We start from the raw sequence: 14,163 nt of genomic DNA on the forward strand, positions 1-14,163 counted from the left end.
CCCACTGGGGCTTAGCAGAGTGTCCTCTTGGGGACGGGGGGCCTGTGTGCGGGGACTCCTCAGGCCAGTCAGTATCTTCCTTCCTTCCACCCTTTTTCTACACACACACATAGACATGCGTATTTTAAAAAAACCAAACTGGTATCATTCTATTTGAACTACTTTTTTTTTTAACTTAACAATACATTATAAGCATTTCCTTCTCTCCTTAGTCTTCAATACGATGATTTTAATGCCTGCATTCTAGCCTGTGAATGTGCCACAATTTATTTGTCCTATTCTATTGCTGGACATTTAGATTGCTTTCAATTTCTCACTGCTACAAATATGCGACTGTAATATCCTTGTAGCTGAGTCTTTGTCTATATTTCTGATTATTCCCCTTTGATAAGATTTCTAGAAGTGATCTAGGTCCAAAGGAGAGGCTTTTAATGCATACTGGTAAATTGCCCTCCAGAAAGAGTGAGCCAATGTACACTCTCAGGGAGTGAGAGTGTTATTTTCCCATATAGTTGCAAACACTGAAAATTATCATCTTTGCTCATTTGTTAGGTGAAAAATGCTGTATTAGTTGACCCTTTGTTGATTACTAGTAAGGTAGAATATTCCTCTAAGTATTTGTTAGCATGTCTATTTCATTCATGCTGGAACAAATAATTCTTAATTTATTGCCTGTTCCTGACATGTGCTTAATTTTTTATGGGTAAGTTTGTCTTCTTCTTACGGATTTGTAATAGGTCCTTCCACTTTTCATTCAGATATTTTTTAAAACTAGTTTTTCCCATACATTATTAGGCTCTCAGTGTTGTTTCTGACTTTTTGCGTGTGCTCAAGGTTAAAATTGTAATGGAGTCTATCTATCGATGTTTTTCTTTATGGTTTCTGTCTTGGTATCTTGCTTAGAAAGGGCTTCCCCATCCCGAGGTTGCATCAATATTCGTATATACTTTCAAGTTTTTTTTGCTTTCTCTTTATATTTAACACTATTTAACATATCCACCTGGAGATTACTTGGGTGGAAGACAAGGACATAAACTGATTTTCTCCAATTATGGTAATTAACCAGTTAGCCGAACACCACTTACTGAATAATCCACCATTTCACCACTGATTTCAAGTGCCACCTTCCACATATATGACATTCTTATGAGAGGGTAAATCTCGTTTCAGCCAGTCCCACAGAATAACTGCATTCCAGTGACCTCCATGTGAAACTGCCAGCTGTCCATTCATCCATTCACTCCATATTTACTGAAGAGAATGGTGATAAACAATAGAGGTAGAGAGATAAAGATCCAGTCCCAGCGCTCACCATCTAGTAGAGATGGCAGATCGGAAAATAGACAGAAATAAACAGAAGGCAGCATGACCAGTGCTGTGATGAAAGGAAGCACAGAGGAAGGACACTTCATCAGACCTGGGGTGGCAGGAGGCTTAGGAGGAGTTTGCAGAGAACACAGCCACAGCAAAGGCAGGAGTGAAAGAACAGGGTGTCGGGACTTCCCTGGTGGCCCAGAGGTTGGGACTTTGCCTTCCAATGCAGAGGCTGAGGGTTCGATCCCTGGTCGGGAAGCTGGGATCCCACGTGCCTTGAGGCCAACAAACCAAAACACAAAACGGAAGCAGTGTTGTAACAAATTCAATAAAGACTTTAAAAAAAAATGGTCCACATTTAAAAAAAAAAAAAAGAACATGGTGTGTCCGTGTTCAGTGGAGCTGGAGGATAGAGGTGACAGGTGAGGGAGCTGTGGGAAAGAGGCTGCAGAGGGAGGCTGGCATGGTCTCCCAGCTTTAGTAACCATCGGTTTTACTCATAATATTACAAATTAAATAAATACACATTGAATGAGATACCATTTTTCATCAGTCAGATTAGCAAAGAAGTCAAGTTTGATAATATGCTGTGTTGATGGGAGAATGCAGAAACAGGCATTCTCAAACATACTGTTTCCCTTGTACATGACTAAAGAATATATTTTAAATGATACTATGGGTTGCTTTTGAGGAGGGGAACCAAGTTGCTGGGGGAAAAGGATGGGACGGAGCTTTGCACTGTGTAATCTCTTAAACGGCTGATATTTTGAACTATATGAGTTAATAAATAAATCTAAGCCTAACTAACTCACTAAATAAAACGCACATAGCTTTTGAACTGGCAGTCTATATCCAGGGATCTATACTACAGGTATACGTATTATACGGCAGTATATTTCAAGGCTATTCATTAGAGTGTTGTTTGTGCAAGTAAAACTCTAGATACAACCTAAATATCCTCAGTGAGGACTAGCTGAGTAAATTTTGCATCATCCATATGAATTGTTTCCTCTAGGGAGAGGGAAAGAAATGGGTGGGTGGGAGGAGGAAGGTGTTGAGCTTTTTCCTTTTAAACTATGTCCTTCGATAGAGTTGGATTTTTTTATTGCAAGGCTATATGTCACCTCATTCTCTCTCCTGCCAGCCCCTGGCAACCAACATTCTACTCTCTGTCTCTCAATTTGACTACCCTATGTACCTCATATAAGTGGAATCATACAATATTTGTCCTTTTGTGACTGGCTTATTTCACATAGCATAATGTCTTCAAGCTTCATCCACGTTGTAGCAGGTGTCAGAATTTCCTTTTTAAAGCTGAATAATAGTCCGTCGTGTGTATATACCACATTTTGTTTATCCATTATATCATTGAATTTTTAAGTAGAAAGTTGTATCTATGTATCATCTAAAAACTAGAAAAAATGATTTCAAAACACTATTTCCTTTCTTCCTCTTCCTCTGGGATAATTTAAATATCATAGGAATTATCTGCTCCTTGAAAGTTGGAAATAGTCCATTCACTTGTGAAACTGCGCCTGGGCCTTTTTTTGAAGTGAGACTCTTTGCCAGTCAGGTAGAGTCCTCGGAAGAAAAGCTATGCTGTGTAAAACAACCATAATTTATCTAAAATAGATAGGGACAAAAATTAGACAACAAAGTCAGGAGGTAAAGAGTAAATGTGAAATTTTTCTTATCTCTCAGAGGGTGAATCAAAGATACCATTTCAGTTTTGAAGTTGAAAAATTGAGAATTGTAGGCTTAAGCGTGGGGCTTACCGTCATAAAAATAACCACCAGTAGAACTAAAAGCGAATTGCCTATGCTCCCATTTAGAAGATTAAAAAAAAAAGAATAAAGGAAAGAGAAAACCTAGCCCTTGGAGCAACAGACAGAAAACAAAGGAAAGAGAAATAGTGAACTGGCCTTTTGTCATGGGGTCGCGGAGGGCGAGGGAGGAGCCAGGTAGCTTGTGCCTTTTTTTCCTGGCGTCTTCATTTTTACTTTGGTTTAAATTATTTTGCATGTCGAGATACCAAGGTTGTGCTCTGCGTCTGTGGCCTGTTCCTACTTGGAAAAAGAAGACATCTTCTTATCTCATTTTGATTCTGTTTTATTTCGGTGGGTATCTCCTAGGGGGATTATGCATATGCTCATTTACTCAGCCATCAAGTCCCAACTTGACTTTGAATAGGAAAAATGTGCCCCTTAAATATGTTTACTGCTCCTGAATTAATCTTGCCAAAACACTTTGTTAACCATTGACCTAGATGATCTCTGTAGGCCCTTCCAGCTCCCTCTGTGCCTGTTTTGGTTTCTCTGTCTCTCTATCTCTCTGTCTCTGTCTCTGTCCCTCTCCTTCACACACACACACACACACACACACACACACACACACACACACACACACACAGAAATCTAGGACCTGTCTCTGAACATTGTGTATGACCCCACAACACTACATGGCAGAAACAATAGGGAAGCAGTCTTGGTTTGGCGTAAGAAAGAAATGTTTTGATAATCAGAGCTATTCAAAGATATGAAAAACCATCTCACAAGGTGGCGAGTTCTCTGTTATTGGAGATGTGTAAGCCCAGGCTGGATAGCCACCACCTCAGAGGTTTTCAGGCCATTCAAGCGTCTAATGGGGATTTAGAAGAAATTTGAAAACAAAAGAGGTTTCTTTTACTTAGAGGTGGGGAGTGAGGCAGAAGAGAACCACAGAAGCCCCTGGGCATGGGGAAGGCCTGGGCTGGGAGCTGGGGGAGCACTAAAGGAGATTTGCCAGGCCTCTTTTACTCAGTTGAGTCCTCTTTCTAGAACCACAGAAATGTTCATCCCTCCCCCAGGGATGGCCCTGATGAGTCTTGAGTTTGGAAACAGAAGAGTATTGTGGAGCTGCAGGAATAGCCTAAGGTGGAGACACCACAACTGCAATGTTGACTCCAGCCCTTGTTCCGAAGTGCAAAACTACCGGTTGAGCGGGCTTGCAGAGTTGCCCAAGGGACCTGTTCTAATGAATAGCCTAGAAACACTGGAATACATTCTCAAGTGTGTAAATAGTGCTTCTGACATATCTGAGGGGGCTTGAAAACAGTTTAAGTATCCTAATCAGTTCAACCAAATACACTGAGTATCTCTACTAGCAGGCACTGCTGGCTGGGCAGGGGCCCAGGAAGGCCAGGGTAGGGGCCCCAAAATAATTAAGACTGAGTTTGTGCTCTCCATGGCAGCCTCACGGCCTCGGAGATGAGAAGCACACAAATCCAAGTGACTGCCAACCCAAGGCCCACCCTTAAGTGCTGTGGTCCAGTTAAGAAGATGAGGAAGTGAAGTGGGAATGCTCTGGGCCAGCTTGGAGTAGGGAGGAAGAGGGAACGGGAAGCTCGGAAAGTTCATCTCAGATTTAGGGGGGAAGCCCTCAAGGGAAGAGCGTCCCAGGCTGTGAGGACCCCAGGAGGCAAACACCAGAGGTGGCAGTGGGCGAGACACGAGTAAAGAAGGGTTGTTCGCATCTCCAGCGTCTGTTTCCCTCCATTACCACAAAAGCCTCCAATGTCCTTTTTGGGGGTGCGAACCCCTGTCACCCTCTTGGGGTGACAGCGGTTCACCTCCAGGACCCTCCCCTTTCAGGTCTGCCAATCAAAGCACCGATTCTTCCGGGCCACAGTGATTGGCTCAAGGTGAATCTATGGCTTGGGCCCGCCCAATCAGAGTGAAGCCCATGAGCACACGCGCTCTGTTGCTCCTTTGAACCTGTGAGAAACAAAATCCGGAGCCCCTGCCATCTTGCATCTGTGGCAGCTGGCGGGGGAGGGAGTGCAGTGACCAGGGTGGCCGAGGTGAAGCCACCAAGGTTCATCACCAAATTGAGTCACCTCCTAGGAAGAGGCTAATAATAAGGCTTTCCTGGAATTGGAGGTGAGTTCAAAGTTCTTGGAAAATCACGTCAGAATTTTGTTTGAAACAAAAGCGGAAGGAAATGGGCAGCGGCAGCGGTGTTTTCCCATGTCCACGAAGCCGCTTTATCTGGGCTTCTCAGCTACCTTGAAACCAAGTACGGGCTACTCGGGGTATTCTAGCCCCTTGGGAGAGGCTTCTCTAAGGAGTAAGTGAGAACTCGGGGGCCTGTGGCAGTCTGATGTGAATGAGTGTTTGTCCATTCCTAGGAATGCAAGCATCCCTGAGGGGTCCTGGGAGTAACCGGGTTCTGATCCCAGTCATGAGTTTCTGATCATGAGCTGCCTTCCCGTAGGGCCCAGATTCAGTGACCAGCCACATCGGAGAAGAGAGACTATTTCTGCCACTTGCTCCATCCTTTGTGGAAAAAAATCTTCCGTACTCAGGAGTTAGACTGTTACCCTAGAGGCAATAGAATCCGTTAAAAGTTTGTTTTTCAGAAGGAATGAGACATCAGAGCTATGCTTTAGACATAAGGAATCTTAGGGGAAAGAATGGATTGCAAGGAGAGAGATTGGAGGCAAGAAGCTGATTTGAGAGGCTGTCTTTTCATCCACGACAGACGTCGCTGACCTGGCCTGGGGCTGTGGCAGCAGGGAGGGAACACGGGACCAAAGTGATGAACACTGGGAGTAGAATTAACATTTGTTTTATGAGGAGGGTAAAGACAAAGACAGGATCAGGGGTGATTCCCTGGTTTGTGGCTGGAGTAACTCAGGAAAAGGTCCACTGAGATAGGCCCTTAAAAATCCCTTCAATTACCAATCAAGTAGAGTGTCCCCAGTTTCACGTATACAACCTTTGTACACTAAAGCTTTTTGTACCTCTGAGCCAAACTGAAAGGAGCATGTGAGTGAGCACAGACTATCTTAGAAAGGATACACAAGAAACTCCAAGGAGACCAACTCAGCAGCTGAGAATAGGGTGTGAATGCACTGATTATTCAAAATAGAAATAGAGTTTAAAATTTTAAGTATATAATCAAATTTTAAGAATAAAAGCAGTACGGGATTTCCCGGGTGGTCCAGTGGTCAGGGCTCCACGCTTTCACTGCCAAGGGCCCGAGTTCAATCCCTGGTCAGGGAACTAAGATCCCACAAGCCGCATTGCACAGCCAAATAAATAAATAAATAAATAAATAAAAGCAGCAGCAAGACAAGTGTGTGTCACCCATCAGTACTGTCACCAAGCTGAGAATTTTTCAGTTGATAATAATAAGACAGGAGCTTCAGCAGGACAATGCAGGGAGGGCTCTACATCCTTCCTCCTGTAGTTCTCTAGTAGGTAACTATTTGACCACAGTTCACAGCCTGTCTCTTTGTCATACACACATCCCACTGCTTTCAAGGAAAGCAAATAATCCTCAGAGACAGTAAAGTCTAAATTCCACATCTTTTGGTTAAAATGGTAAATTGTATTTATTTTACTATAATAAGAATCATATTATGTATACATATGTATACATATCCATTTATACAGTAATATACATACAGATATACATACATACATATATAAGTGAAACACTAAAAAGCTACAAGCCAAATGTCAGCAGTGAATTGTGAAGTCTGAATTGTGAGATTATGAGATTTTTACTTTCTTTTTTGTTTTTGGCTTTGTAGGGTCTTTGTTGCTGCACGAGGCTTTCTCTAATTGCCCTGAGCGGGGGCTACTCTTTGTTGCAGTGTGCGGGCTTCTCGTTGCGGTGGCTTCTCTTGTTGTGGAGCACGGGCTCTAGGCGCGCGAGCTTCAGTAGTTGTGGCACACGGGCTTAGTTGCTCCATGGCATGTGGGATCTTCCTGGACCAGGGCTTGAACCTGTGTCCACTGCATTGGCAGGTGGATTCTTAACCAGTGCACCACCAGGGAAGCCTGAACACATTACATTTTCAGGGAAAAATAAGTGTGTTTCTTTAAATCCACTTGAGTTTGCTTGAACAGGCTCTTTGCTTTGGCCAAGGAGGAGGCAGGCCCTAGGGGCAGATGCACGTGTGTTCTACCGCAGGAATTTCTCCTCTCCAGGCCTGCCCTCCACCTTTACAAGGCGATTTCAGGCTTGCAGAGCTCATGAAGAGTCTCTCGCTCACACATGGGCATTGTCGGAGGGCATGTACAAGGTCTCTTTGAATCTCATAGATGAATTTACAACCGTTTCATGAGGGATTCCTCCCGATGGCCCCAGAAACTATGTTGGGACTGTTCTGCCTGACTTTCAGCCAAGAGTCATGTCAAAGCTGCGTGTGGCAGCAGCACAGTGCGGTGGGAAAAGTGACACAGACGAGTGAGCCGTGGAATTCTGCAGTGTGACCATCAGCCCAACACTCCCCCTCTCTGGCCCTTCCTTCCTTCATTGCTAAGATGAGGGGATCATTAATTCCACATTTTAAAAGCAGTATAATTTTTTTCTGAAATCGGACCCACAATGGATTTTGAGTTTTGCATCATTTGCAAAGCAGTTTCTGTTTCTTTCTTCTGCTTCTACTGATGCAGAGACCTGAGGCCCACTACAATGCCTTGTCTAAAAGCAGAACCACTAAACCTTGGTGACACAAAGAAATTGCCGCAGAAACTTTGAAATTTAAGAACTTTCTGTTTTGCTTTGTTGTTTGTTGTTTTAATTTTTTACTTTGAGCCAGGTCAAATTTTTAGCCTTGATGTACTTCCCTCACTGATCTTTGAAGAGAGAAGGGAGGTCCCCAGAGGCCAAGGTGGGGAGGGCGATAGGCAGACAGGATGGCAGGGAGCACCGCTTAGAGTTCTGTTAAAGAACAAAATTCACCTGAGTGAATTTGAAGATCAATTGGCTGTATTCAGCAATTCACAAATCGGACAGCATCCCATCTAGCAAGCAGAGAGCAGCTCCAAGGAACTGTACAAAATGGAAGGTTTTGAAAGGCAGAGAAGGGGTGGGACAAAGAAGTCATCAACAAAATAAGGGGTTATTTCAGACAAAGGTCACCTTCCTTTTGGGGAAGGCAGGGGTCTATGTGGCAGACTACCTCACTAGTGCTGGCCAGGAAATTCCAGACTGACTGGTTAAAGTCACTTTCATGGGATGGGCTAAAACTGCAATTTGGTTACGTATTAAGTCTTGGTTTACTGATGTGGGGCATAGCACACGTGACTTCATTTTGGGCCTGTTGTTTCTTTGTTTAACAGTTCTATTTGAGTAGAATAGGCATGGCAAGAATAAACACAAAATGTTAACAGAGGGCTTCCCCGGTGGCGCAGTGGTTGAGAGTCTGCCTGCCGATGCAGGGGACACGGGTTCGTGCCCCGGTCCGAGAAGATCCCACATGCCGCGGAGCGGCTGGGCCCGCGAGCCATGGCCGCTGAGCCTGCGCGTCCGGAGCCTGTGCTCCGCAACGGGAGAGGCCACAGCGGTGAGAGGCCCGTGTACCGCAAAAAAAAAAAAAAAAAAATGTTAACAGGGGTTTTCTCCCAGGAGAATTATGGAATTTAATTTCTCCAGATTATTGACAGTGAGCATATATTACAGTTTTATTTTATATTGTATTTCAATAAAAATCAATCAGTGTAAAGATTCCTAGATACTGTGAGACTCATTAAAATCATTTTGTAGTATTTTTTTCTGCAAACAAAAGACCTTTTTTAATTAAGAAAAACATCATTTAAAATTGCAAATGCTTTTCTCTTTTTAATGAAAAAACAATTAGCCATGACTTTTTTCCAGTGAATAAAAATTTCCCAAACAGGCTTGCTCTAAGCGTTAAATTTTTAAAATTTCAGTATTGTAGTGCTACCTCCATACACAAGAGCTAGCCTGATTAAAAGTTAAAATCTTTCTTGAAACAGAGAAAATCATTATAATGAATAATGCAAGTTAAAAAATTTTTAATTCAGTGTTTTCCTCAAAGTAGCTTCATATTTTAAGTACTCATTAGAAAAACGAAGCTGCAAAGTAATTTGTAAAATGAGACCACTACACATCTATCAGAATGACTAAAAATAAAAAATTATGACACCACCAAATGCTGGTGAGGATGCAGAGAAACCTGATTCCGCATACACTGCTGGTGAGAACGCACAATGGTACAACCACTCTGGAAAATAGCTTCTTCACAAACTAAACATACACTTATAATATGACCCAGAAATTGCACTCCTGGGCATTTTTTTCCCAGAGAAATGAAGCCTTGTGCTCACACAAAAAACCTGTATATGGATGTTTATAGCAGGGGTTGTAACAACCCCAAACTGGAAACAGCCCGGATGTCCTTCAACAGGTGAATGGTTAAGTGAACTACAGTACATCCATATCATGGAATCCTAGTTAGCAATAAAAACGACTGAAGTTTTGATATATGTAAAAACTTGGACCAATGTCCACTTTCCTCATTTGTAACAGGGAGGAGGTTGTCTCAAGAGCCTTCCTGTTTGGGAATTCAAGATACAGATGAGCAGAGTGGGGCAGGATGAGAGCATGTTTGAAAGAGCTTAGGGATTTTATTTTACTTTATTTTATTTTATTTTTTAGAACTTTTAGAGATTCAAAATAATCAGAAGGAAGTGGCTTGATGAAGGCTAACTGTCATGCCTCATGGGAGCCCATTTTGGAAGCTGGGAACCCAGGAGAAGGGGAGTTTAGGGTAGGTGCATTCTGTTGGCACAAGACGAAGTCTGCTCAGCTGTAGTGAACTTTAAGGTTGTTGCTTTCTCACACTGAGATGGGACAGGGTGGATTTGAGGCCTAAACTGAAAGGATTCTGTGTTCCCAGGAACATAAGGAAATATCTTGTTCTGATACACAAAATTAAGGGTTCATCAGACAAGGCAACTAAAGAACTGGAGAGAGCCACATTGCCTCCTGAACACTGGGAGCAATGGGAAGTCCGGTGTCAGAGCACATTCATCTGGTGTAACAGTATTTGTCACGTGATTCTCAAGCACGACCAGTGTCTGCACTGTGTTCAGGCTAGGAAGTGAAGTACGCAGTTCAGAGCCCACGAAAATCTCCACAAGCTCAGTTGCTGCACATAATGCACAAAGGCGGGATTTTACATCCGGGACAGGAACCCCGCTAAAACCGGAAGCACCCCTTGCTACGAGGTCTGATGGGGGCATATGTAGTGTCTCCCAACAGCCAATCCTAGTGCCAGGAGTGTTTAGGAGGCGTAGCCGTGGAGAGACAGTGGCCAATGGCAGAGAGGGCCGTTAATAGAGTGAGGGCAACCGCGGGTGAGGGGAAGAGAGTACAGCCGCCACGGGAGGCTGAGGAGCTCTAGCCAGTTGGGTGGTCAGACTGTTGACGCGAACTGTAGCGGTACTTCAGCCACCAAACTTCGATTCTCGCCTGCCCTTAAACATCATGGGAGATTCACAGAGTGAGCATCAGCGGATGTTACGACGCCACAAGCGCGAGAAGGCAGAGCTGCAGGCCCACATTCAGGGCATGAAGAGCTCGGTCCCCAAGAGCGACGAGAAGAGAAGAAAGCAGTTGCTCCTCGATGTGACCCGCCTCGAGGCCGAGATGGAGCAGAAGCACCAGCAGGAGCTGCAGAAGTTCCAGGAGAGTTTCCCTGATAACAGCAACGTCGATTCAGTCACTGAAGATCTGGGCAAGCTGGATCTCGAGGACAAGCCTCCTCACCTCTCGAGGGCACGGAGAAGGCGCGAAAGAAAGGTGGCCCTTGAGAGAGAAAGGCAGGAGAGGATGGCCAAGGCTGAGATGAAGCATCGGTCCAGCTTCCGCCATGACGAGGAAATGAAGCTCGACGCCATCCTGTGGGCCAGGAATCTGGAGGTGAAGGATATCCCGGCCGACGGCCACTGCATGTACCGCGCCATCCAAGACCAGCTGGTGTCCTCCGTGACCGTGGAGAGCCTGCGGAGGCGCACCGTCGAGTACATGCGGAAGCATGTCGAGGACTTCCTGCCCTTATGCAGCGACCCCGAAACCGGCGACGCCTGCAGCCGCGACGACTTCTTGAGCTACTGCGACGACATCGTGTCCAGCGTGTCGTGTGGAGGCCAGCTCGAGCTGAGGGCCCTGTCGCACGTCCTGCAGACCCCCATCGAGGTGATCCAGGCCAACTCGCCCGCCGTCGTCTTCGGAGAGGAGTACACCAAGAAGCCGCTCACCCTGGTCTACAGGAGCTACTCCATGTGCGGGGAGCACTACAACTCGGTGAAGCCGCTCGACGCCGGCTCCGTCAGGTGCCCGGCCTGCCGTCTCTTGTAGGCCCGCTGCCGCCATCGCCGTGGCGGCTGCCGTTGGAGCCGAAGCTGCCGCCGCCGCGTCTCCTCAGCAGGCTCCGCTTTTTTCCTTCGGTTTTCTCAGGGTTTTGTTGATTCATTTTACTCAGAGTTCACCCCCCTCTCCACCCCCGCCCCCCCTTCTTCCTCCCTCGCTCTTCTATCCTCCTCGATCGTCCCTGGGTTGCTTCTTTCACGGGGTTAGGGGGACCGGAGGCCGGTGACCAGGAAGACATCTGCACCGTCCCACCCTGTTGGAGTGACTTTGCCAAGTTCCCACCTTTCTTGCTCCGCGGCATGTGGGGTGGGGTCTTCCCCGACCGGGGCTCGAACCCGTGTCCCCAGGATTCTTAACCACTGAGCCACCAGGGAAGCCCTAGTATTTTGTTTTGTTTTTTCATAAAACCTTGTATGGTTGCAAATTAAGTACAGTTGTTTAGATGTTTTCTGAATTCTAAATAATGTTTGTTAACTTTAGAAGTTAAATGTAAGCGTTAAATGTAGAAAGTAGATTTACCTAAACTGATAGGCTAGATAAGGCTTGCTCTAAGATGTGAAAGATCTCAATTGAATTTCCTTTATTAAATATAAGAAAGGACATGACTTTATTCAAGTAGTTGATTCATTTCATTATATCTGCAATTGATGTGAAGTAAGAAGAGACAAACTGATAGGTAGTTTAACTTACTGTGAGGGGTGACATCAACTAGTAAGTTTCCTTTATTCTCAGACGTAAAAGGGTATAACTTTGTTGAAGCACTTGGTCCACTTTGTTCTATCTACAACTGGTATGAGTGTGAAAGATCTGAACTTAGTCGTTTTCCTTAATTCTTAGAGATAAAAAGTATTTAAAGAGAGATTTTAAAAAGTATTAAAGTAGTTGATTCATTTTGTTATATCTGCAACTGCTATGAAGCACAAAAAAAATGAGCAATATACTTTTGCTGATATTTGAGACTTTTTGATATCTTGAATTTGCCAAAAAAATGTAAAAGTGAAATGATTTGCAGTAAACAATTAAAAAAAATTTAACCTTTAGGTCCTGTATTTCAGTGAGATTACTTAAATTCATTTAAAAATTCTTTGTACCCACCAAATGTTCTAAACTAAAACATACGAAGGGGAAAAGGCAAACAGTAGTTTGTTTAAAGAATAAAAGCAGTTTAAAAAAATACCTGGTTTTCTATTTTTGTATAGCTGACTGAGTTCATATAGAGTTTGTATCCCAGGATCGACTTCAGCAAAGGAATCCTGGAGGGTTAGGGAGCAGGAGTGAATGGGGAGGACAGAGTGACAGATGAGGCTTTTGGAAGGAGGAATGGGCCTGCAGTCCTGATGGTGGTCTGGAGTGGAATATCTCCCAGGGAAGGATATAGGGAGGAACAAAATAGTTGAAGCTATCCTGAGTTGATGTTTCACTCAGTGAAAACATCATGAAATGGCTCCAGTTAAGGATGTTCTCATTGCTATGCATGACAAAGTATTTGCACTTTCAAAAACTTGCCAGTCCAGGGCTAGTTGCAGGAGGGAAAGAAGTGCCACTGTTTTTTTCTTTTTTTTTTTTTTTGAAGGCAGGGTGTGTGTTGGGGGGAATCTCTTTTCAAAATACAAATATAGAAACCTGCCAGATAGCTCACTGTGTAAATGTGTGCATCAGATACATTTTCAGATAGCCAGCTGGCTGAGAAGAGGAAGTCCCTGAGAAAACTAGGTATTTGGCCGCATTGTGAGAAGAGCGCCTTTTATAGGGATGAGAATGCTGGCTGGGGAAGGAAGAATAGGCCAGGAAGGGAGGCATAATCTATAGAAGGGGGCCTGGCTGGGAAAAAGGGTGAAAACTGGGGAAGGGGTCAGTCTAGGAGGATGAATGGGCCGTGGCAGGGGAAAGGGGACCAGGCAGAAGAAGGGGAGACGGCTAGGTAAGGACACCTGTGTGGACTGGGGCACAGGGTGAAGAAGGAGGCCAGGCTAGGAAGGGGATAATGGAGTGGGGGCTGCTTAGGGAAGGAGGACTCGGCTGGTCAAGGGAAAGAGGCTTAGTTGAGTTAGGAGGCAAAGGATGAGAGAGGAATCCTTGAGTGTTAAAGGGGAAAAGTCCTGGGGAATGGCACCTGACCAGGGAAAGAGATCTGGCTGGGAAAGTAGGCTTAAACTGGGGAAGAGGGTGAGGCTGGGGAAGGGTCCTGGATGTGGGAAGGGGCCTGTCTTGGAAAAGGAGCACAGACTTGATAGGGTGGCACAAGCTGAGGATGGGAGACTGGCTGGGCTGGGGGAGATTGGGGGGAGAAAATATCCTGGCAGGGAAAGGTGGCCTGCCTGGGGAGGGGCTCTGGCAGGGGAATGGGGCCTGGGAAGGAGGCACAGGCAAGGAAAGGAAGCTGGTGGCGGGAGAGGTTCGAATGCTGAGACCGACATAGGCTGGGCATGGGATAATCGGTGGGTTGATGGACCTGGCTGGAAGAGGGGGATTAGCAGGTGGGGAGGGCCTGCTAGGGCAGGGATCCTGCCTGGGAAGGAAGGCGTGTGTCCTGGCTGAGGGAGGGCACATGGTTGAGGAAAGGGACCTAGCAGGGGGAACAGGCTAGGGATGGGGAAAACGTCTGGCTGAGGAGGGGGAATAAGCTAGGGAAGCGGTTTGGTTGAGGAAGGGGTATACCGGTTGAGGAAAGGTACCTTACTG

The 14,163-nt window shown here is 45.2% G+C and overlaps 1 protein-coding gene across 1 annotated transcript; it reads left to right on the forward strand.

The window, feature by feature from the left end:
* Positions 1 to 10,596: 10,596 nt before the first annotated feature.
* LOC307069678 (OTU domain-containing protein 6A-like) lies at positions 10,597 to 11,469 on the forward strand (the record flags this gene model as incomplete). Its single annotated transcript, XM_079728031.1, has 1 exon — positions 10,597 to 11,469. The coding sequence occupies one exon, from the start codon at positions 10,597 to 10,599 to the stop codon at positions 11,467 to 11,469; it is 873 nt and encodes a 290-aa protein (XP_079584157.1).
* Positions 11,470 to 14,163: the final 2,694 nt, after the last annotated feature.

Source organism: Hyperoodon ampullatus (genome assembly GCF_949752795.1).
Source record: "Hyperoodon ampullatus genome assembly, chromosome: X".
NCBI classification, from domain to species: Eukaryota; Metazoa; Chordata; class Mammalia; order Artiodactyla; family Ziphiidae; genus Hyperoodon; species Hyperoodon ampullatus.